The following is a 25090-nucleotide window of genomic DNA, read 5'->3' as shown; positions in this document are numbered from 1 at the left end:
CCTGCTGCACGATAATATTAATTGAATATGCTTTTGCATGTATTTTGAAATTTAATTAATACACGGTTTGTTTGCCAGTTTGTTTTTGAAACAATAGTGAAACAACTAGATAGTTCAGATATATAAGGTTCCACTACCACAGGTAATGATTTATTTTGGGTGTTTAGCAACCGAAGATAATTCTATATTATTATTTCTTTTTATTTTAAATTTTTTATTTATATAATGTGCTTTCTGTCTTTTTCTTTCTAATTGTGACATTTAACTTATCCATGTATTATGATATCATTTGATTTATGTAGACGATCCCACTTAGTGAGATATTAGCATGGTGGCTGACTTCTTGTTGTTGTTAACATACCATGTACATACTGTTTTATTTTTTTGTATCTTTAAAAGAGCATTATGTAATAGGGTTTCTACATTTTCTAATTAGGAAAATTGTAGTTTAACCATGTGCATACTGAAGAAGTTTTCTCAACCATAATTTTTCTTTTGGAAGTTGAACAACATTGTGACTGTCTTTTTCATCTAATTATCATATCTGTTGTTCTAATGGGTGAAGATGGGTCCAAACTCATATATGGACTTATGTTATTGATGGGTACTGTTTCCAGGATGATGATGATGAGCAAACCCTTGAGGAAGATGAGGCTCTTATAACTAAAGAAGAAAGGCAAGACGAATTGGAAGCTTTGCACAATGAAATGGATCTTCCAATTGAGGAGTTACTCAAACGTTATGCTGGTGATAAAGGTGATTTTTCTTAAAAGTAAATATTCTATTGGGTGGAGGGATAGGATATGTCAATTTTTTTGTATCAACCAACCTCTTTTTTTCTTTAGAATGATGTGTAAGTGTCACTTTATGGAAAGCAATGTAAACCATATAGAAAATATGTTAAAGCGAAGGATAGGATGGTCCCATATTTTACTTTTCTAATAGAAACCCATCAAGTGGTCAGCTTCACCTCGATATATCTAGTGTGGTTGGCTTAATAGACCATTGGATGATTTATTATGCCATTGGTTTCTTTACAATCAGGAGAGTTGGCAAGGCAGGAAAGTAGTCCAGAGCATAGTGAAGATGGCGAAAAAGTAGTTAGAACTGCTGAAGCTGATGGTCAGGAAGGACTAGTATCAGGTACGTGGCCCTTTAATTTGCACAAGTTATGCTTGTTTCTGACATAAGGCATCACTATGCGCAGAAATTGGAGATTATATATCTATCAGCAAAATTGATACAAATGACTTCAGCTTGATCCCCGGTCGACGTTGTGTAAGTTGTATGTGTTTAATTTTACCACTTTGAATGGCATAGTGAGTTAAGGACTTAGTGTAATATGTTCATTTTTTAATTACAGGATGAAAGCTACAGTGACGTAGCTACACCAACAAACAATCTATCGCAAAATGAGGATCATCAATCTGAAAATCTTAGGGTTCCCAGTGAGACAGCTAATGAAAGTGTTCCCTATGATTTTTCCGATGAAGAGGTGATATTTCATTTTTTTTTGGCAAACATGTACCCTTGATGCATGTCTGGTTCAAGTTTCATTTTTGTCCCCTGTTTTTTTTGTTACCGATAACTCTTATTAGTTTAAGAATTGTTAAATTTTGCAACTTGACTAACCATGGTTCTTGTTCATTTGTTATGTAAATTTGATAGAAAAATATCAAGATCATCTCGTCTTGTTTGTTTTTATGTTTATTTTTATTATTTTAGTTTTGATATCAAGCTTTGTGCGGGCCTTTAAGCCCGTGGCATGATTGGGAAAAATACAACCATGTTGTGCCAGCAATGGTAGAGATCTGCCCGTGATATGTGGTTTTGCTTGCCAGGAAAGTTGATGAGTATGTGTTAATGTGTGCTAAAAGCTCTAGCACTAAATATACAAATTACTGGATAACTAGCTTGATTGGAGTACTGTCGTCAAAGTTGCCCCTAACCTGTGAGGCAAGCGGTCCCACTGTACCCACAGGTTGAGGCACATTAGTTCAGGTCGAGTTGGGCCAACCTGACATACATGATAAAGTATAAAAAATCACTTTTCCTAAAAAACATATCCCTAATAATAGACTAATAATATGTACATACGAAGATATCAAGATTCATCCAAACGTCCAGAGCCTGTTTTCAAACACTAGCAGTGCTATGGTTGGTGAGAGACTGGGTGCTAGCCACGGAGAGGAAGACTGAGGAGGAAAGGTGGCTGCAGAGATAGGGAAACTGTGCATGGCAGGTGGCTGCAGAGATAGGGAAACTGTTTTGTGGCCTTCAGTTCACAACGGCAGGATAGTGAAATTGTGGCTCTGATTGGAGGCACCTCGCATGCTGTGGCTGGCAGAACCATGGGGTACTCTCGCAGCTCACTTTTGCATTCTACCTGTGGCTAGCCAACCCGAATGGGCTCGGTTGACTTGCTTTGGCAGCTCTAGCTTTGAGTGTGTTGAAGTTGTGGGATTCTAGAGAAAAGGAGGAGAAAAAAATAATAAGGGTTTGAATATTATTGATAATAGCTTTATGCTAATTTGATTACAAAAGACACAATACTAATCTCTATTTATAGAGAAACATATACTCAATTCTAAATCAGGAACAAATCATAATAATAATGAGATATTCTAAGATATTTATATGATTATAAATTGATCATTGAAAATTACTCAAGATATTCTAATATAATATAAAAGATATCATAAGATATTTTCTAATAATCTAACAGAGTGCATGAGTGAATATAATGAGACCAACTATGTTACTTCATAAGTTGCACTGAGATCTTTGACCTGCATAACTACTTTAGTTATGTTGAATAAGAGAAAATGAGAGAGACATATGGTGAAACCGTGTGTTTGAACTACACAACGGAGTCTGTTTTATATAGGCTCAAGACAATAAATACAAAAATAAATATGGGAGATATTATCCCTATTTACATGATATGTAATAAATATAAATATATTTTCAACACTCCCCCTCAAGCTGGAGCATATAAATCATATGCACCAAGCTTGTTACATATATAACTGATTCGAGGACCTCTCAGAGACTTAGTGAATACATCTGCCAATTGATTATTGGAATTAACAAAACTAGTGGTGATGTCGCCTGATTCGATCTTCTCCCTTACAAAGTGACAATCTATCTCAATATGCTTGGTCCTCTCATGAAAAACTGGATTAGAGGCAATGTGCAATGCTGCTTGATTATCACATATTAATGTCATTTGTGTTGCCTCTTCAAATTGAAGCTCTTTGAGTAACTGTTTCAACCAAATGAGCTCACAGGTCACTAATGCCATAGCCCTGTATTCAGCTTCAGCGCTAGATCTTGCAACTACACTTTGTTTCTTACTCTTCCAAGATATTAAGTTTCCTCCAACAAGTACACAATAACCAGAAGTGGATCGCCTATCAATGGGTGAGCCTGTCCAATCGGCATCTGAATAACCAACTATCTGAGTATGTCCTCTGTTTTCATAAATTAGACCTTTTCCTGGAGCACCTTTAATGTATTTCAAGATTCGTATCACAGCATCCCAGTGTTCTTGACAAGGAGAATTTAAGAATTGACTTACCACACTGACTGCAAAAGAAATGTCTGGACGGGTGACTGTGAGGTAGTTTAATTTACCAACCAATCTTCTGTATCTCCCTGAATCTAAAAATGGCTCCCCATGATTAGGTAGAAGTTTGACGTTTGGATCCATAGGAGTGTCAACCGGTTTGGCATTCAACAAACCTGTCTCTTCAAGAATATCCATAGCATATTTTCTTTGTGAAATTACTAAGCCGTCCTTAGATTGGGCTACCTCAATACCCAAGAAGTAGCGGAGCTTGCCAAGATCTTTAGTTTGAAACTGATGAGATAAATGTTGTTTCAATTGGAGTATGCCCTGTTGATCACTACCAGTTATGACAATATCATCTACATAGACAATCAAGTAAATGCACCCTTGGGTTGAGTGACGATAAAAAAGAGAATGATCAGCTTCACTTCGAATCATGCCAAATTGTTGCACTACTGTGCTAAATCTACCAAACCAAGCTCGAGGAGACTGTTTAAGACCATAGAGAGACCTCTGAAGTCGACAAACCATGGTAGAGGACTCCCCCTGAGCAACAAACCCAGGTGGTTGCTCCATATACACTTCTTCTTCAAGGTCACCATGCAAAAAAGCATTTTTAATGTCAAGTTGATGTAGAGACCAATGTCTGATGGCTGCAATAGAGAGGAGTAGTCTAACAGAGGCCATCTTAGCCACAGGGGAGAAAGTATCACTGTAATCGAGGCCAAAAACTTGAGTGTACCCTTTTGCTACCAAACGAGCTTTAAAACGATCAATCTTACCATCAGGACCAACTTTCACCGTATAAAGCCAACGACATCCTACTAAAGACTTTCCCGACGGTAAAGGAACCAATTCCCATGTACCACTACTCTGAAGTGCACACATCTCGTCAATCATTGCTTGTCTCCACTCTGGGTGAGATAAAGCTTCACCTGGAGATTTAGGAATAGAAACAGAAGACAGGGAAGACAAACAAGTATAATGCAAAGGAGAAAGACGATGGTAACTCAAGCCAATGTAATGAGGGGATGGGTTACGAGTAGGACGTATACCTTTACGAATAGCAATAGGAATATCAAGGGTCGGATCCGATAAAGAAGGAGGTGGCGGTGAAGGAGCGTCTGGAGTGACCTCGGTATCAAGAACAGGTGTAGGGACATGTACAACCGATGGTGGTTGACGACGACGATATGTCTGAAGAGGTTGTACAGTTGGAGGATCAACAAGAGGAGTCTCAAGTGGGACAGTGGGAGGGGCCACAGGAGGTGTCTCAGGTGGGGCATACGTAATAGGCTCTAATGGTAAAAGAGAAGGTGAAATAGACTTTGGTAGGTCCAGAGGAATAGTTGCAGACAAAGGATCAGGAAGCGACTCATAGTATGTAACAGACTCAAAAAATGTGACATCAGCCGATATGAGATATCGTCGAAGAGTAGGAGAATAACAACGATAACCTTTTTGGGACCGATGATAACCCAGAAAGACACATTTTAATGATCGAGCTGAAAGTTTGTCAAGACCAGGAGTGAGATTGTGGACAAAACATGTAGATCCGAAGACCCGAGGAGGAAGTGAGTGAAGAGGGGTACCAGGAAAGAGGATCGAGTGAGGGACTTTGTTATCAAGAGCAGACGAAGGCATGCGATTTATAAGATAGCACGCCGTTAGAACAGCATCGCCCCAAAAGCGAGATGGTACATTACCATGAAGAAGGAGAGTACGAGTGGTTTCAATAAGGTGCCGATTTTTGCGTTCGGCTACCCCATTTTGTTGAGGTGTATGAGCACAAGATGTTTGATGAAGAATGCCGTTAGAGGTCATAAAATTTTGAAATTGATGGGACAAATATTCACGGGCATTATCACTGCGCAAAGTGCGAATGGATACACCAAATTGAGTTTTAATTTCCTTATAAAATTGTTCAAAAATAGAAAATAATTCAGACCTATTTTTCATTAAAAATAACCACGTACAACGGGAAAAATCATCGATAAAGGTAACAAAATATCTAGACTCAAGTGTGGAAATAGTACGAGAGGGACCCCAAACATCTGAGTGAACTAAAGCAAATGGGGAGGAAGCTCGTTTATTAGCTCGATCAGTGAAATGACTACGAGTGTGTTTCCCTAATTGACACGACTCACAATTTAAGCTAGATATTTTGGTTAGATTAGGTACTAATTGTTGAAGTTTGGGAAGACTCGGATGACCTAACTGAGCATGTATAGTAAGAGGAGAATATGTGGTAGGGCACGCTGTTGATGGGTTTGAGAGATAATAAAGACCATTAGACTCACATCCGACACCAATTTGTCGTCCTGATATTCGGTCTTGCAAAGTAACATTGCAATTAGTAAATGTGACAACACAGTCATGAGAACGAGTCAATCGACTGATAGAAATTAAATTAAATGGGCATCCAGGCACATAAAGGACAGATTTAACTAACAGAGTAGGGAGGATTTGGACAGTGCCAATCCCTTGAGACTGTGTTTGGGAACCATTGGCTGAGACTATCCTAGGTAAATAACCAGATGTTGTGAGAGAGGAGAAAAGAGTCTTATTACCAGTAATGTGATCAGATGCACCAGAATCGAGAATCCATGGGCTATGAGAAGGTGAGATGCAAACAGGTGAATTATCACTTTGTGCGGCGGAAACAGCGGAACTCGAGTTCTGACAATACTCTCTCCACCGAAGAAAATCTTTATAAGTAGCCATAATCAATAAGTAGTTACCTAAAAACCAGCAGCGAAACAGTGGCGGAATATGTTTTTTTTTTTTTTTCGATGAACAGTACCGCACGATGAACAGTGAACTGATTTGCTGGAAAAAAAAATAAACGAAAAGCGACAAAGAAAGGGTAAACCGGAATTGAGACACGGTTTACCGAGAAAAAATAATCTCACCGAAGGACAGTGGGTCCCGGGGTAATCACGGTATAGGGTTGTCTCTCTTAATAGGCTCTAGATACCATGTTGAATAAGAGAAAATGAGAGAGACATATGGTGAAACCGTGTGTTTGAACTACACAACGGAGTCTGTTTTATATAGGCTCAAGGCAATAAATACAAAAATAAATATGGGAGATATTATCCCTATTTACATGATATGTAATAAATATTAATATATTTTCAACAAGTTATATGTACCACACATTGTTGTTTCAATTAATAGGAGCAATATTCTTCTTGCCTTTAGTTCAACGGTTATCTTTTTAATCTGAGTATATATTATACATGCAATTAATAACTAAACCTCAATCCACTTCCTCACTGTTATTATGTTTTTCTCTTTTTGCACTTTTCGTTTCCTATTATCAAAGTCCAACTGTTTCCTTATGCTGACTGTGTTCTTTGTGTCTGTTATGAAATATTGTCAGGAAGATGATGACTTTTTGTTTGGCACAGAGGATAAGGTACTACTATGTGTGAGGACATCATTCTCATTTTTCCTTTTTTAAGTTTGTTTCAATTGGTTTTGATCATAAATGAGGTAGGCGTGAGTGGTGTTAGGCCATGGTATCTCCCTGTTTCATTTCGTGCATGAGTAAAAAATTAGAACTTGCACATACTTTAAAGTTTATAATTAGATGCATTTAAACAGTGGCACATACATGATCTCACAAGTGCTTACTTGGGGATAAAGTATAGCCAAAGCTGTTACTAATGAGTCACGAACAAGGCACCTGAGGATGTGAGACTGGGGACCATTTGGGCATTGTGAGTGTGACTGATAATACCTGATGATCTAAGGAAAAGTTTTAAAATGAAATTCATGGGCTATAACCTCTGGTACTTGTCTAGAGTCTAGACTGAGGATGTTGGAGTGGGGACCATTTGAACATTGTGAGTGTGTGTTGATACTTGATGACTTTGAGGGAAAGTTTTAAAATAAAACCCTTGGGTTATAACTTCTTGTACTTGTCAAGACTGGAGGAAGGTTTGGGAACAGCGGGAAGTTAATTGCTAGTAGTTGTATAACAAATGATGACTAGATGTATAGTCGTCTCCTTGTGACAAGCCTTTGCTTCATTACCAAATTCACATTCAAATTTTGTTTATAAGATTTTTCTAGCCAGAATTCTAGTATTTTTCCATACACATTAAAGTTTGTTCAGAGTCAAGAATTATGTTAGATATAACTGTATCAGACAGTATTTTATATTGAAGATGTTGTTGACATCGTTGGCTGAATAATTTGTTTACCTATTTGGATGATTTACTAATTACTTGTTTTTCGTTTCTTGGTTGGCAATTTGTGTCTTAACTTCATTACAATGATCAGGATGATGAAACAACCTTATCTGAGGAAGAAAAAATGGAAAGAGTTGATGCAATTGATCCAAATGACGAGGTTAAGAGCTAGTAATCAGCTTATTTTTCCTCTACAATACTTATGAATAATAATTTAGAATTTCAAGAATATTTAACATAAACAGCACATTCAATCTGCTTTGTTTATATATATTTTATTATCCTCACGGCAAAGCTATTATTTGTAGATTGCATTACTACAAAAAGAGAGTGACATGCCTGTTGAGGAACTGCTCGCTAGGTATAAAAAGGTAGGTAGTATTCATCTCTGGTTGTTACTTTTGGCTTAATTCATTGGTATTAAAACCATCATTTAATTTTTCCCCCTTTTATTTGTTAGGACCTGAGTGATGATGGAGATCAGGAAGATCTGTCAGATTATGCTTCTGCTTCATCAGAAGACCATCAGAATTCACCAGTCCATGACAATGCTGAGCAGAAAGATCCTGCTGTTTCTGTGGATGAAGATATCAAGTCGGGCGAGCAACTGGCTACTATACATCCCCAGGCAGAAGAACAAGGGGAAGTACCTTGTGAAAATTCAGAGAAAAGAGAAAGTGAGGATATAATTGCTGATGCCGCTGCTGCTGCAAGATCAGCACAACCAACTGGAAACACCTTCTCCACAACTAAAGTGCGCACAAAATTCCCCTTTCTACTCAAGTACTCTCTGCGTGAATATCAGCATATTGGATTGGATTGGCTTGTGACGATGTATGAAAAAAAGCTGAACGGAATTTTGGCAGATGAAATGGGGCTTGGCAAAACTATTATGACTATAGCTTTGCTTGCACATCTTGCCTGTGAAAAGGGGATTTGGGGTCCCCATCTAATTGTGGTGCCAACTAGTGTGATGCTTAACTGGGAGACTGAATTTCTGAAATGGTGTCCTGCTTTTAAAATTTTGACTTACTTCGGAAGCGCAAAGGAGCGAAAACATAAAAGACAAGGATGGTTAAAACCAAACTCATTTCATGTATGCATAACAACTTATAGATTAGTTATTCAGGATTCCAAAGTTTTCAAGCGCAAAAAGTGGAAATACTTGATCTTAGATGAAGCTCACCTCATCAAAAATTGGAAATCACAAAGGTGGCAGACACTGTTGAATTTCAATTCAAAACGGCGGATTCTGTTGACCGGTACACCGCTACAGAATGATCTCATGGAACTGTGGTCTCTCATGCATTTCTTGATGCCCCATGTTTTCCAGTCTCACCAAGAATTTAAGGATTGGTTTAGCAATCCTATATCAGGGATGGTAGAGGGAGAGGAAAAAGTTAATAAGGAGGTTGTTGATCGCCTGCATAATGTCCTTCGTCCATTCTTACTTCGTCGATTAAAACGAGATGTAGAAAAGCAACTTCCCATGAAACATGAGCATGTCATATTCTGTAGGCTGTCAAAGAGGCAGAGGAATTTGTACGAGGATTTTATTGCTAGCTCAGAGACTCAAGCTACTCTTGCCAATGCCAATTTTTTTGGGATGATTGGTATTATCATGCAACTTCGTAAGGTTTGTAACCATCCTGACCTATTTGAGGGTCGTCCAATTGTCAGTTCTTTTGATATGTGTGGGATTGATGCTCAGTTAAGTTCTTCTGTTTGTTCCATCCTTTTGCCTAGCCCCTTTTCAACTGTTGACTTAGAAGGTTTGGGTCTTTTATTTACTCATCTTGACTATAGCATGACTTCTTGGGAGAGTGATGAGGTGCAAGCTATTGAGACCCCTGCAACTTCAATTATGGAACGCACTGATATGGCTAACCTGGAAGTAATTAAGCCTGGACTGAAATGTCTGAAAAAGCAGCAAGGAACAAACATTTTCGAAGAGATTCAAAGGGCACTTTGGGAAGAAAGGATAAGACAGGCAAAGGAACATGCAGCAGCTACTGCATGGTGGAACTCCTTGAGGTGTAAAAAAAGACCCATCTACTCAACGACTCTAAGGGACCTTGTTACCATAAGGCATCCTGTATATGATATTCATCAAAATAAGGCAAACCCTGTTTCATACTTGTTCCCATCAAAACTGGCTGACATTGTTCTTTCCCCAGTTGAACGATTTCAAAGGATCATTGACGTGGTGGAAAGTTTCATGTTTGCAATCCCTGCTGCTCGAGCATCCCCTCCTGTTTGCTGGTGCAGTAAAAGTGAGACAACTGTGTTTCTGCACCCATCTTTCAAGCAGCGATGTTCTGATATTCTGTCACCATTATTGTCACCAATCAGGCCCGCAATTGTTCGTCGGCAAGTATATTTCCCTGATAGACGGCTTATACAATTTGACTGTGGAAAATTGCAGGAACTAGCAATCTTGTTGAGGAAATTGAAATCAGAAGGTCACCGAGCTCTGATATTCACTCAAATGACTAAGATGCTTGACATATTAGAAGCGTTCATTAGTTTGTATGGTTATACTTACATGCGCTTAGATGGGTCAACCCAACCAGAGGAGAGGCAGACCTTAATGCAGCGTTTTAACACAAACCCCAAATATTTTCTTTTCATCTTGTCAACTCGTAGTGGGGGTGTTGGTATCAATCTAGTTGGAGCTGACACAGTTATTTTTTATGATAGTGACTGGAATCCTGCTATGGATCAACAGGCTCAAGATCGGTGCCACAGAATTGGTCAGACACGTGAAGTTCATATATATAGATTGATTAGTGAAAGCACCATTGAGGAGAATATTTTGAAGAAAGCAAAGCAAAAGCGCGCACTTGATGATCTAGTTATACAAAGTGGGGGTTATAATACTGAGTTCTTCAAGAAGCTTGATCCTATTGAACTATTTTCAGGTCACAGAACACTTCCAATTAAAAATGCACCGAAGGAGAAAAACCAGAACAGTGGAGAAGTTTCTGTAACTAATGCAGATGTGGAAGCTGCATTAAAACATGTTGAAGATGAGGCAGATTATATGGCACTGAAAAAAGTCGAACTGGAAGAAGCCGTGGATAATCAGGAATTTACAGAAGAAGCCAGTGGGAGACTTGAAGAGGATGAGTATGTAAATGAGGATGATGACCCTCCAGAACTAGGTGAATCTGTTTCCAATTTGAATAAAGAGAATGCATTAGTGTTAAATGGAAGTGATCAGATTCTGAAGGAAGATAAACCGCCCTCTGTTGCTGACAGAGAAGATGATGTTGACATGCTGGTAGATGTGAAACAGATGGCAGAAGCTGCAGCTGCAGCTGGACATGCTTTATCAGCCTTTGAGAATGAGCTACGCCCTATTGACCGATATGCCATTCGTTTTCTAGAGCTGTGGGATCCAATTATAGATAAAACAGCCTTGGAATCTGAAGTCAGAATTGAGGACACTGAATGGGAATTGGATCGCATTGAAAAGTATAAGGAGGAGATGGAAGCTGAAATTGATGAAGATGAGGAGCCTCTTGTATATGAAAGTATGCACCTCACTGCTCCCGTCTGATTCAAAAAAATTGAAACTGTTGCTATTTATTTTTTATAAATATTGAAGTGGTTGTCATTAGAATAGATTATACTTCACGAAAGTGTGATACATGCACGACAATATCCAAATAAGATATCTCTAGCATAGTTTAATAAATAAATTATAAGACATGCTATAAAATAACATGTAGTTTATGTTCTTCTCTATGTTCATCAGACCTGAAACCATTTATAAATGTATGGAACGTGCTTGTCATTTTTCACTGAACTTTAAAACTAAAATTGGTCTAGGATGACTGTCTGTGTTTGCAATGGTTTACTATATCAACTTATTCAGCTATTTGGTTGTCACATATTAACTCACAAATCTTGGTCTATATATTAGGCTGGGATGCTGATTTTGCAACAACGGCATATCGGCAACAAGTAGAGGCCTTGGCTCAACATCAGGTCTGTTGGATCAATGTTGATTTCCTTTTGTTTTATTTTTGTCTTCTTATAGTTATGGTTTAATATGTTTTATTGTCCATGTAGTTAATGGAGGACCTCGAATATGAAGCTAGACAGAAAGAAGAAGCTGAGGAAGAGAAAATGTAAGACACCACTGAACTTTCATTGTATCCTCCACTTCACTGGCTTTGAAAAAAAAATAAAAAATCTGTACCATCTTTTGGAAACAAATTTTGTTACCTTAAAAATGTAATATTCTTTTTATGAACTGTGTTTTTGGTGGGGATAGGGTTTTGATATAAATTATGGATTAAAAATCTGCTTAATTTTGATAGTTTCTACTATGGCTTTACTAGTGATATTTTGGAATATATGGAAGCAATGTAACACAATAAAAATGAAAATACCTGAGAAATCTATATCTTTCATTTTTCAGCAGAGCTCAAGCACGCAGTGATTCAAAGCCCAAGCCTAAAAAGAAACCCAAGAAAACGAAGTTCAAATCTCTGAAGAAAGGATCCTTAACCTCTGGTTTGAGAACTGTGAAAGAAGAGCTACAAGCAGAGCCAATGGCCATAGATGATGAGGTTGCCACTAGTCTTGATTTTGTGACTCCAAATTCAAATCTGCATAAAAAACGCAAGAAGTCTAAACTAACAACTGATGGTGAAGAAGAAAAGAGATCTAAGAAGTCCAAAAAGTTCAAGAGGGATCATCTTGACATTTATGATTCAGATTTAGAATCCAACTCTTTAGATATGCAGGATGAACATGCAGAATCAGAGCCATGTAAGAGTCTGGTTGTGTCGGAACAGAAAACAGCTGGCCGTAGTAAGATGGGAGGAAAAATATCAATCACTTCAATGCCTTTGAAACGGATCTTTATGATAAAACCCGAAAAATTGAAGAAGGGAAATATTTGGTCCAAAGATTGTATTCCATCGGCTGATTTTTGGATGCCTCAGGAGGATGCAATATTATGTGCAGTTGTTTATGAGTATGGCCCTAACTGGAGCTTTGTTAGTGAAATGCTTTATAGCATGACTGCTGGCGGGGCATATAGGGGGAGATATCGTCATCCTGCCCATTGCTGTGAGAGGTTCAGAGAATTATTTCAAAAATATGTCTTGTTCTCTATGGACAATGCAAATCATGAGAAAATCAACAATACTGGCTCTGGAAAGGCTTTTAAAGTTACAGAGGTTGGACCAGCAATTTTAACATGTCTTGTATCTTCACTTTTTATTTGTTGCATGTTATAGTGTTGATCTCGTCTATGTTTACTTTCATTTGGAACATATTGCAAATTTTATTTACTATGTTGTTTGAACTTTGAAGTTGTTCAAGCAAGAAAATGAGAGAAAATCATAGAAAGCAAAAGGAAAATGTAGAGAGATTGGAGAATATAAAGTGTAAATATTTGAGAGTGTCTATGTTAGGAACCCAAAAATTGGATTCCAAGGATTTAGAGTAAGAACACTAATATTTAAGAAAAGATGAGAAATAATAGGAGAGGTTTTCTCCAAGAGCAAGATACACTAGAGCATATACGCTCCTCAAGGACGAATTTACCCAACCGGAATACCAGTTAAGAAAATTATAATTTGCCAAAAGATACCTTCATAAGAGATGTGACCTTTATTTATAGGTTTCATGTAAACTTAGGATAATAGGGGGAAACAATCAAAATCAACTAACCTATCAAAACAGAAAAATAAAAGAAACACAACAACCTGTCAGCCAACTAACTAATTCCTTACTACTCCTCCTTGCTTCTGTCACCTCTATCAGAGTCAGCTAATTCTTGTTTCTTACTAATTGGTACCTCCTTTCATCTTGGACCTGTGGGAATAGACTTGTAGGATTTTGGGCTTTGGTTTGGGTCCAGTTGACCAATCAGGGAAACCCTTGAAAGGAGGTCTGTCTTCTTGTTTACCTAAATAAGTTTTAATTCTTTCTCAAACCCTTTTTCTCTTATTTCTCTATCTCCTTTCTTCTTGTCAATCTGTAACATGATTTCCTTTTGCAGGATAACATTCGAATGTTATTAGATGTTGCTTCTGAGCAGGCAAATAGAGAGTTACTACTGCAGAAGCACTTTTATGCATTGCTTTCATCTGCCCGGAAGATGGCATCACATGTTGACCGCAGACAAAATCCATATGCCACTTGCAATGGTCTCTATTTTGATCAGAGTTTCTTCGCTTCAATTGGCCAGCATTCACAAAATCCCCTGAACAAACCATCTGAAAGGATGACGTTTGCTAATTCGGCCCAGAGCAAGAAGTTATTAGCAGCTGCACTGGATGACACGAGAATTAGTAGGTTAGAGAATGACCAAATATTCCTCTCCAGTCAGGGTGATGACACGGCGGTGAGTGAAGATCAGGTGGATATAATAACTCTGGAGTTCCCGGGAGAGGAAAGTGATTCCTTATCCCCATTTCCATCTGTGATAAACTTATCAATAAAAGGGACTGAAGCACCACCATCTTTAAATAAGCACACAAGTGATGATCATCTTACAACTTGTTTTTCTCCTGCTGCTGAGGATCGTTTCAGGTATGGCTGAATGCATGTAATGGGTTTTAGTCCATAGTTTTATGTGTTAATGAAGTTTGCAGTATTTTATTTAATTTCATTATAAACAGCATTTCGGTTCAGTTGTGTGGTTTGTCGAAATCATGCTAAGACATTATTTTTCTTGAAGTTCGATATCAAATTATACCTTCTAGTAATTTTAGGTTCTTGTTAGTTGCTGGGGCCTGGTCTGCCTTGGTATTTTTTTCCCAAGAAAGCTTCAATTGGCCGGGAACGGTTGACGTACTCAATTATTCATATTGTTTCTTTATTGTTTTTCTGTACCTTGGAGAATTGTTGGTCTTTTTCTTAGTTCATCCGTTGAAATGTATGAGTCGGTATTGTGATGAAGATTTGCCTGGAATGGGGTTTGACAACAGGATTGAACTTGGTAATTGGAGATTGCTATAGACTGTCAGTTATAAACTTATTATACTTAATTTCTGTTGCATTAATATGTTGAAGAGAAGCTGTTGAGTTTCAACCTGTGTTTTTATGTTTGCACTATGCAGCTATGCTTTTCTTGGCTTTAGAGTTGGCACAGTCTAGTTGAATAGTCTTGACTCTTTTGGGAAAAATCTGCTCATGTTTTCATTTTTCCTTAAGCCTACATATATCCTTGTTATGCTGAAACAAAATTACAGTAGTTCATATTTTATTGTGTCCAAGTGTGAATGATCCAATGAAGTATATATTCTTTTTTTGCTACCTAAACCTCATTGAATGTCACAATTTACACTTGCAAATTTTATGTGCAAGTTCGATAAATCTCCATTGTTGCAGTTGGCCATTGTTTGTTAAATGCTAAGATTTGTTTCCTGATATCCTTAGTTTCCGAAGTGTATTTATTTTTGGTTACTTTTGGAGAGCTGCTTATGGCGTTTCTCTTTTGTTTGAACTTTGAATGTTTTTCCCTCAGGGAAGCAACAAGAGCTTGTGAAGAAGACAGTGCTGGATGGGCTTCATCAGCATTCCCAACAAATGATGCAAGGTCTCGACCTGGATCCAGGATACAATCTTCTGGAAAGCAAAGATCTTCCACCTCCGACGTTACTAAGCCTTCTAGGTCAAAGACCAAAAGAGCTTCAGTGGATTCTACTGAAATGCACCGCCATCAGGCTGAGCCATTATTCCAGCCAATGCCGACGCTTCAGGATCTGACAATGGATCTCCCTTCGTCCACTATGGACGAATTTGGAATTAACATGGATAGCAATTTCCCCTTTGATATGAATGGGGAAAGCTCATTGGAAAGGGAAAATTTTGGAGTAGTTCCACATGATTATATAGCTGATTTAATTGCAGACCTTGATAATTGTACAGCATTCCCTGAATATACTGATATTAGATGAGGAGCAAACCAAGCCTGAAATGAAGTTTTAAACGACTCTGCCATTGATTACTTTCACACTCTTGACAAGTTAGTCTTGGTCAGTTCATGAATTACTGTGGGCTTCCAATTCAAAATGTGTGATCTTGAAGTGCGCTCGTGAGCATGTCATTTTTTGGATAAACAGATACAAAGTCAGGTCGAAGTGAACTGGTTTTGCAGATTGATTACTCCTTTGAAGTAATGTTGGAAGAGGATTCTAGCAAAAGCCAGCAGAAGGTTTCAGGATGCGAAAGTATATGGAGATGTCAGAGTGCTGTCAATGTTCTTACTGGTAATTCTGTGATGGTTTTGGCTCCAGGTCGAATTTGACAGCACCATTTTCCTTTTCCCATATGAACAACGTAGGTACTGATTGGCGTAAATGAAAAGGTGAGAAGCCTTCATTTATGTTCTTATCAGACACATAGATGTGCATGAGATGTTGTGCATGCACACGTACATATGTTCTTAATCGGGGCATTCTTTTCTGGTTTAGTGCAAATTAGTTCTTTAGTGGCTCTTCATTAAATCCAATTTAGATCCATCTTCGATTATTTTATTTTTACGTGAGAAAATGAGTTATACTACCATTTAGTCATTTACTATGCACTGAGTCGGCCTTAGTTTTTTTTATTAAAAAATTATCAATTTGGGGTAAAGGAGCATTTTTATTAAAGTAACTATCATCTCACTAAGTCATGCAAGCCAAGAGGTCTAATATGATGTTAAACAAAATGTTTCACGTTTTATTTGGGGGACACGTGATTTAGCATTGAAAATATGTAAACATTTTGGTTTTCAAAAAATAGTTTCGTTCTTTGTGAAGCCCTCATTAAATTTGAAATGTATATCAGTAAAAAAGCAAGATAGTGAGAGTTGGATCTTTGGCATTTAATTGTACAGTATCAAACCACAAAACGATGTCACTTCACAAGATGCAAGAAAGGTTGTTTTGAGTCAACTATTTATTTATTAAAATAGAGACGCAAATATATTAGTCGATATTCTGACTACCAAGCAAAAAAGAAACAATAAACGTGATAAAAAGAAATGAATGGCACTAAAAAGATAATAAGAATTTCTATGATTTGAATCAAAACCAGGTAAATAACATATATATACATATATATGCGTTTGTTTCAAATTTTTTCTTAAAAAGATTTATTTTTTCAAATTAGAAATTATTTTTTATTGGATCTAAAATTGCCATCCTTCAATTTTTATTGGAATTTTCTACAAGGTTTTTATCAAGTAATTTTTCTTCTCCTTTTGATTTCTCTACATCATTTCTTTGTTGTTTTTATGTCTTTTATTTGAATTATTTTATCTTTATTTATTTTTTTATTGATACAAATTTATTTTTGCTTTTGTAGTTTATTTATTGCTTTCTGATAAGTACTCAAGGTACATTAATCAATTTTTTAATGGGTTCAAGAAATGGACTGAAGTAATAAATTTTGAAGTGACCAATTTAAAATATTTCAATTGTTTTGTTATAGTTACTTATGCAACAAATGCTTTAAATATTGAAACCTAACATGACACAGATTCTACCACGTAATAACAATTGTCTCAATAACTATGGATAATCAACTTGTGACAGAATATATTTAGAAAAGTCATGTCCTTAATGATAAATTTGTAGTTTAAAAAATAACTTTTATAAAATTGTATACAAACATATTAAAAATCATTAAAAAACCATTAAAAAAAATCATTTTGATGATAATAAACAAATAAAAAAAAAATCATTTTGATATCCTCACACTTACTGACATACTTAGTTAAAAGGATGAATGATTGAAATGGTCGTAGTTTGTTAAATGGGGAGTTCATTTACATGAGATGTTGCTCTCACATTTTGAATTTGATTGTTAGTGATAATTTAACTACCATCGACTCATCTATTAAAAAAACAAGGGCTTCCTGCAAGTTTGTTTGTTAAGACATCTCCGACTAGGCTTGCTAGTTTTAAAAAGTGTGCAAAAGAGTGTAATATAGATAGTTAGACAATGATAACTTTTGATGTTCAAATTTGTTGGAACTCTATCTATTTGATGTTAAAAGTTGCTGTAAAATATAAAAAGACATTTAATCAACTTCAAAATCAAGATAATTCATTTGTTGTGTTTCTTGCTAGTGAATAAGGAAATATTCCTAATCATTTTAATTGGGAACGTTCAATGTGTTTGTGAATTTTTTAAAGATCTTTTATGATGCAAATTTTTTTTTGGTTCATTACATGTTACATCTAATACATTCTTCAAAAAATTGTGTGACATTCAAAAGTCATTAAAGAAATGGACTAATAGTGAGGAAGAAAAGCTTAGTACGATAACAACAAATATGCAAGTGAAATTTAACAAGTATTGGGATAGTAATGTTAAAAACTATCTTTTGTTTGTGGTTGTTTTTCTAGATCATCGTTATAAGTATGAATGCATTGAATTTTGTTTTACTAAGATGTATGATAGTGATAAGAGCAAAGATATTGTGGAATGTGTGTTTTAATTTTTAGAAATTGTTGGATTACGTATTACTAGTGTCGGGGTTAATATCGATGGCATGACATGAATGAAGAATACAATCTAAGACATGAATGAAGAATGCAATCTAAAGTTATATTTATTTTTATCTATTCAAGTTGGAAACAAATTCTATGTTATAATTTCTAACTGTTTATTTATTTCATTTTATTTCAAGATTTGTATCATTCAAGTAGACTACTAGTACCTACTTTGGATTGTTGTCGTTGCCTATTTATTTTGCATTATAATTTAAATTCTTATTTAGAATTTAGACAACTAAATTATGGTTTAATGCCTGTTATTGCACTATGTTATTCCAAATTATGTTTTATGGGAACAAATTATGTAATGCTACTGCATATTTAGTTTTAGTCTTTTAGAGGATTAAATTATGAGTTTATAGTTATTCCAAATTCTACTTTAGAGAAATAAATTAAAGTGACAACACTTGTATATTCTTTTTTTTTTATTATGACAAAAAATTAAAATTTTTTATAGTTTTGTTTTTTTGAAATACAATTATTCGAATCGAACCAACCCATGTATCATCGGTTTAGTTTGGTTCAGACCCGGTCATAAAAAACAAGTAAAACCAAATCAAACCAACCTGTGGAAATTTCATTGGTTTGAATTTATTTTTCGTAGAAAATTAAAGCAAACCGACCTGTTACACCCCTAAACTGCTATAACAAAGATTGGAGATTGGAATTGTAGCTCTTACCCATATGTGAATGAAAAATTTGAATAATATGTCGTTATGATCCAAAATAGCACAAGAGACAATACATCTATCACAATAGAATAAATTGATGAAATGGGACACATGTAAATTGTTCCAAGATTTCAAAGGGTTGAAGAAGAGTAGAACAGAGGGAAATTCTACTTTAGAGAAATAAATTAAAGTGACAACACTTGTATATTCTTTTTTTTTTATTATGACAAAAAATTAAAATTTTTTATAGTTTTGTTTTTTTGAAATACAATTATTCGAATCGAACCAACCCATGTATCATCGGTTTAGTTTGGTTCAGACCCGGTCATAAAAAACAAGTAAAACCAAATCAAACCAACCTGTGGAAATTTCATTGGTTTGAATTTATTTTTCGTAGAAAATTAAAGCAAACCGACCTGTTACACCCCTAAACTGCTATAACAAAGATTGGAGATTGGAATTGTAGCTCTTACCCATATGTGAATGAAAAATTTGAATAATATGTCGTTATGATCCAAAATAGCACAAGAGACAATACATCTATCACAATAGAATAAATTGATGAAATGGGACACATGTAAATTGTTCCAAGATTTCAAAGGGTTGCAGAAGAGTAGAACAGAGGAAAAGAGTAACAAACTTTTGGCTATATTCACTATATAAGGAAAAGCACCCAACAACATAGGAAATAAATTATTTATGAAGAATCTAGATTCTCTCCACTTGACAAATTTTAAAAGTAAGAGTTATATAACGATTTGAAGCTTGAATTTACAAGTCTAAAGCGTGTTTTAAATATTGAATGTGTGTTTTTTAATTGAGTGTTAGAATATTTAGTTTAAAATGGCTTAATTGTTGTTTTGACTCTTTTTAGTGTCGTTTCAATGTGAATTATGTAGTGTGCAGTCCAAATTGGAGCTGTATTTGGAGCTATAACTCCTAGGGTTGGACAAATTTGAGATAATTAGCCCAACCCAACCGACCTGCAAAAGAAAAATGGTGATCGAGAGGGTGGGGCGGATGACGTGGACATTTGTGATTGGGTCTGTACGAGCGGGTTCATGTGAGTTAATTTGGACTGGCGGTGTCCGAACGGGGTTCACCCAATATATATAGCAAATAGGTGAGTTATTTTAAATAAGAGGAAACTCAATTAACCGAGTCCAAGACCCAAGACCAACATAGAAATCCTAAGTATAAAAAGCAAGGTTTCAGAAAAACTGAAACCTAGTTTTGTGGATCCGCCTCTAGCTCTAGTGCTCAAGTATCATCTCTTACCTAAGTTTTGTTTCTTCGTTCTTAATCTTTCTCTCTTTCTCGTTTTCATCTATAAAACTCAAAACTTAGCCTCATTTGCATCTTGTCTCTCCACTTTTCTCTATTACGTTTTTAGTTTCAGTAAAGTTTTTCATTCTTAAACTTATACTAACAATGAGTTGTTTGTATTTTTATTTTTATTCTAAACCGGACCATGCTTGAAGTGAAGGATTGCAACCATAAGAAAATGATTTGAAAGCTTAGTTATCTCAAAATCGAACCCTAGTGTCCTTTGAATCTTGTTCTTCCCCTTTCTATTTTACTCTTTTATTTTTTTATTTTTTTATTTCATTGTTAGAGTTTTCAATTTTGAACTTATACTAATTTGTTCGTGTTTTTTCTTTTTATTTTAAATAAATCGGACAACACTTGAAATTGAAGGTTTGGAGATTAATATAGCAACACCATTTTAAAGGTTAGTTCTATAATTTTTTATTTCATGCTTTAATTTTTTATTACAGTTTGTGTTATTAATTTATTCGAGTTTTGATTTTCTTTTTTGTTCTAAGTTCTAACTTGTTTATATTTACGCACTTTGAACTTGATTAACTAGGAGGGTTGCTTTGAAAACAGAGGAAAATATTATCTTGAAAGTTAGTTTTTAATTTTGTTGTTGTGCTTTTATGATTTTTAGTTTTTAATTCCATAGTGTTATAAAATTTTATTTTATAATTAGTGATTAGAGATTTCTTTTTATTTGATGTTATGAAAAATCATTTTCTAAGGTTTTATAGGTCTTCCACTTGCTCTTTTATGCTTCTAACTCTAGTTAGGATTAAGGGTTTCAACTTCCTCTTTTATAGTTGCTTTTAATTATAATTAGGATTAAGGATTTCATATTGTTTTATGTCTAAAATGGGTCTTTTGTATTTTATTTTATGATTTAGTGTTAAGCTTTTAAGTATAACAAGTATGTATATTTTTGAAGATCTATAAATGCTTTTTTAAGATTGAATCTATTTAGGAGTTAGGGTTTTCTATTTTTTAATTGAAATTTTGCCTCTCACTTTATGTTTTTTCTAAGTTTGGTCTTTTCTTTTTTATTTTATAATGTATAGTTTAGATTCTAATTATAACAACCGTGTAAATTTTTGAAGAACTACACATTGAAGCAACCTTAAAAAATTATTTTCTAAGGTTTTATGGGTTGCTGATTGTTATTATTTAAAATTAGGGTATAATTTATGGTTTTAATAAGACTGTAATTTCTTTTAAGAGAATCAATTTTTTAATTGTAGTAGTAGGTTTGCTTTCTATGTTTTAATTTTTTACTTTCTTTTAAAGTTCTTTATGGGTTCTTTTCAAAATTTTGTTAAGAATCCATTTCTTAACAAAACTTATAGCTTACAGGATCTTTTAAATTTCTTTATGGGTTCTTGTAATAGCAAAAAAAATTTACTTTCTTTTGAATAAAAAATTCATTTTTTTTTTTAAATTTCTTACTTTATATGTTTAATTTTTTTAAATTTTGCTAATGCAAGGTTTAACTTCTAATGAGTTTATTTATCTTTTAATTTTCTATTTTTTTTAATAAAAATATGTTTACTTAATGTATGTATTTTAACTATACTTTGGAAGGAACAAGGTGATGTGCTAGAATTGAATGGAACAACCTGTTGCAACATGGATCAAGCTTCTTGAACTATATTTTGTATTTACATTTTAAAGTTCATGCGATGATGTTATTTGATACTAGATAATTGATACATTAAGTGTATTATATGCTATGTATAAATGTTTTATGCTATATTTAAGTGTCTTAAATATTATCTTTAAGTTATTGGTACATGCTCATCAGTTACTCCTTTATTCCAAAATCTGTGTACATGTAAAATAATGAAAATTGAATAAACACATTTTCCTTTTTATCTCTTTGTAAGTGTCTTATGTAATATTTATGTATCTTGATTTGTATGCTAAACTTAGTTTAAGTGTTTTTAAGATTCACGTTAAACTCAAATTGTTTAAGTTTATTTTTTTTACATTGAGGATTTTCTTAAATAATATAGTTAAGTTTTTACGTGTCTTAATTTGATATGTAAGTTTTATAGTCAAGTGTCTTATGTTATGTTTGTGTCTAAAATGATATGTTTAAGTATTTGATGATATATTTAAGTTTCCTATTATGATATGAATGTTATATTTAATTGTTATATAAATAAGAATATATATTTTATATACTTAAATTATTATTGTAGTGGTAGTAATTGATTGTAACTTAGTTTAAGTGTTATTAAGATCCACGTTAGATTTAAATGTAACTTTCTTTGTTTTATAAAACTAAAAATAGCTATTTAATATACTTAAATTAAATTGTTAGTGCAGTTGGCAACAATTAACTTTATGTTCATTCTCTTAGTAAAGAAGAAATTTAGTAAAAAACTATCTACTATCCTATCTGACCATTTAACTCATCCCATTGAATAACCAACAACCACAACTAATGTCATTGAGGCTGGTCGTCCCCCTCATGTTAAGAAGAAGAGGAAAGAAAATGCTAATGGTTCGAATAAATCATCTCGTGCTTGGGAATATTTCAATCACTTACTTGCAAGTGACTACCCCGAGCATACCGCAACCTACAAACACTGCCATGCTAAATTCCTATGTCATTCAAAGACTCATGGCACTTTTGATATGCTTAGTCACGCTGATAAACATATCAATAATCCTTTAATCTTACTTAGGGATCCAATTCAAACTACTCTAAAATTTACTAGTGGAGAATGTGGTAGTTTAGGTGCAACAAGCACAAGGTTCACTGTTGAAGCATGTAGGAAAGCTTTGGCTATGTTTCTCATTTTAGATGAACAACCATTTATGATTGTGGAAGGTGAGAATTTAAGAACATTTAAACATAGCTAAGTTGAAGGATTTGTTTAGGTTTAATTGTAGTATAGTTGTTATCGCTACTGATTGTTGGACTTCTGTCCAAAATCTCAACTATTTGACACTTACAACTCACTTTATAGACAATGATTGGAAGTACCAGAAGCGTATTATCAACTTCTCTGTAATATCCAATCATAAATGTGACACAATTGCAACGAAAGTTAAGGATATTTTAAGAGATTGGAGGCTAATAAATGTTTCTACAATTACTGTTGACAATGCCTCCTCAAAGGATGTGGTTGTATTGTATTTGAAGAAAAAACTTAAAAACTTTGGTGATGGATGGTCAATTTTTTCATATGAGGTGTGTTGCCCATATCATAAATTAAGTGGTCATTGAAGGGTTGAAAGACCACCATATTTCTATAGGGAGCGTTAGAAATGCGGTGAGATTTGTTTGGTCTTCACCTCATAGGACAATCAAATTTAAACAAACTCCTTTATGTTGGAACCAAGTTGATTTTATACTTAGAGTTTTGATGATAACAAAAGTATTTTATGAGAACAATATATTTGACTTCAAAGAGTATGAAAGAAGATTCATGTATTTGAAGAAAATCTAAAATAAGATTTGATTCAAAATTATAATTGAAGAAAATCTTTGACCAAGTTGAAAAGAAAATATGGTCAAGATTTGTAGAAGATTTGATCAAGAATTATCTACAACAAAATATGAACAAAATCAATTTGAAGAATTTACAAACACAATTTGAAGAAGAAAATCATCGAAAAGCAGAAAAGTGTAGAAGAACTCACAAGCTCAAAATTACAAATTCATCTTGGAGTTCAAAGAGATAAATACTTGTTCAAGTTAGAAATATTTTATGAGTGTTCTTTTCTTAGAGTGTGAGAGTTATTTTTATCAGCTTTGTTACTGCTTTTGTTGTTAGAAAAACTATGTGTCAAATTATTTATGCGTTTGTAAATTCTTCAAATTGATTATGTTCATATTTTGTTGTAGATAAATCTTGATAAAATCTTCTTTAGATCTTCAAATGTTGATCAAATCTTCTTCAAATATTCTTCAAATCTTTGACTATATCTTTTTTTTATACTCTTTGTAGTTAAATATATTATTCTCATAAAATATTTTTGTTTTCATAAAAACTGTAATTATAAAATGGATTTGGTTCCAACAGTTTGTTGCAAAAATGTGACATACAATTACAAATACCCTCGAATACTATGATAATTACTTCCAATTTTCCCCAATTGTTATGGGCTTAACATCTTCTAAAAACATGAATTGTTCCATTAGACTTAACTTCCTAAAAAGAACAATAATTCAAAAGCTTGACATTACGAGGAATTGTGAATTGTCAATGAATAGATTTCAGAAGAATCCAAAGGCTTAAAATAATAGGAATTCGTGAAATAAAATTCAAAGGAAGTATTAGAGTTATGATAATGTTGTATTTCTTTCTAAATATTAGATTTAGGGGGAGCATGATTTTTAACCTTCAATTTTTGAATAATACATTACTGAATGATGTTTGGATCCATATATAACATGTCTATGATATATTAAACTTTGCATTTTCTACATGTTCTTTAATATGTCATATTTTGAGTTTTATACTCCTTTTCGTTTGATGACAAAGGGAGAGAAAAGAATATATTTTGAGAAAACAATTTTAAAAATTAATGAGAAAATATTGTGAAAACAAATTCTCCTTATATGCTTTGATTAGCTATCTTACACAGGGGAAGAAAATACTTTTGAACAAATTAGAATATGTTGTAAGTTAGGGGGAACATCTGATTTATCTATGATTTATTTGTTTTATTTTCTATTATTAAATTATTCACAAAATGAGGTTTTGTCATCAACAAAAAAGTGTTGAAACCAAGGCGGTTTGGAAGAACAATTCCTTTCTAGTTTTGTTGATTACTGTAACAATCCAACCCTTACAATTATCGACATTG

The 25090-nt window shown here is 34.3% G+C and overlaps 1 protein-coding gene and 1 long non-coding RNA gene across 7 annotated transcripts in view; both read left to right on the top strand.

The window, feature by feature from the left end:
• LOC101490716 (protein PHOTOPERIOD-INDEPENDENT EARLY FLOWERING 1) overlaps positions 1 to 16313 on the top strand; it is a 22770-nt gene extending 6457 nt beyond the window's left edge. For 3 of the 4 annotated variants that reach the window (XM_073367748.1, XM_012715013.3, XM_004497843.4), the window contains 13 exons: positions 618 to 756; positions 1045 to 1143; positions 1208 to 1278; positions 1364 to 1495; positions 6957 to 6992; positions 7862 to 7930; positions 8079 to 8141; positions 8231 to 11306; positions 11699 to 11763; positions 11848 to 11906; positions 12200 to 12965; positions 13793 to 14325; positions 15263 to 16313. In XM_073367748.1, the coding sequence (XP_073223849.1) occupies positions 618 to 756; positions 1045 to 1143; positions 1208 to 1278; positions 1364 to 1495; positions 6957 to 6992; positions 7862 to 7930; positions 8079 to 8141; positions 8231 to 11306; positions 11699 to 11763; positions 11848 to 11906; positions 12200 to 12965; positions 13793 to 14325; positions 15263 to 15695 (5541 nt within the window). In that variant the 3' untranslated portion in view covers positions 15696 to 16313. The remainder of the gene's footprint in view (positions 1 to 617; positions 757 to 1044; positions 1144 to 1207; positions 1279 to 1363; positions 1496 to 6956; positions 6993 to 7861; positions 7931 to 8078; positions 8142 to 8230; positions 11307 to 11698; positions 11764 to 11847; positions 11907 to 12199; positions 12966 to 13792; positions 14326 to 15262) is intronic. The other variant, XM_012715014.3, reaches the window with a different exon arrangement.
• Positions 16314 to 19456: 3143 nt separating this feature from the next.
• On the top strand, positions 19457 to 22146 carry LOC105851953 (uncharacterized). Of its 3 annotated transcripts, none has more exons than XR_003472314.2 (4): positions 19457 to 19694; positions 19830 to 20078; positions 20654 to 20687; positions 21851 to 22146. It is a non-coding gene; the product is annotated as an uncharacterized lncRNA (long non-coding RNA). The 3 variants fall into 3 exon arrangements; XR_003472315.2 differs by having other exon boundaries at positions 19460 to 19694; positions 19855 to 20078; XR_003472313.2 differs by lacking the exon at positions 19457 to 19694 and having other exon boundaries at positions 19734 to 20078.
• Positions 22147 to 25090: the final 2944 nt, after the last annotated feature.

This window comes from Cicer arietinum, chromosome 4, assembly GCF_000331145.2.
Source record: "Cicer arietinum cultivar CDC Frontier isolate Library 1 chromosome 4, Cicar.CDCFrontier_v2.0, whole genome shotgun sequence".
NCBI classification, from domain to species: domain Eukaryota; kingdom Viridiplantae; phylum Streptophyta; class Magnoliopsida; order Fabales; family Fabaceae; genus Cicer; species Cicer arietinum.
Note: the sequence above shows the minus strand (reverse complement) of the source record. Positions and strands in the feature narration are given on the sequence as shown.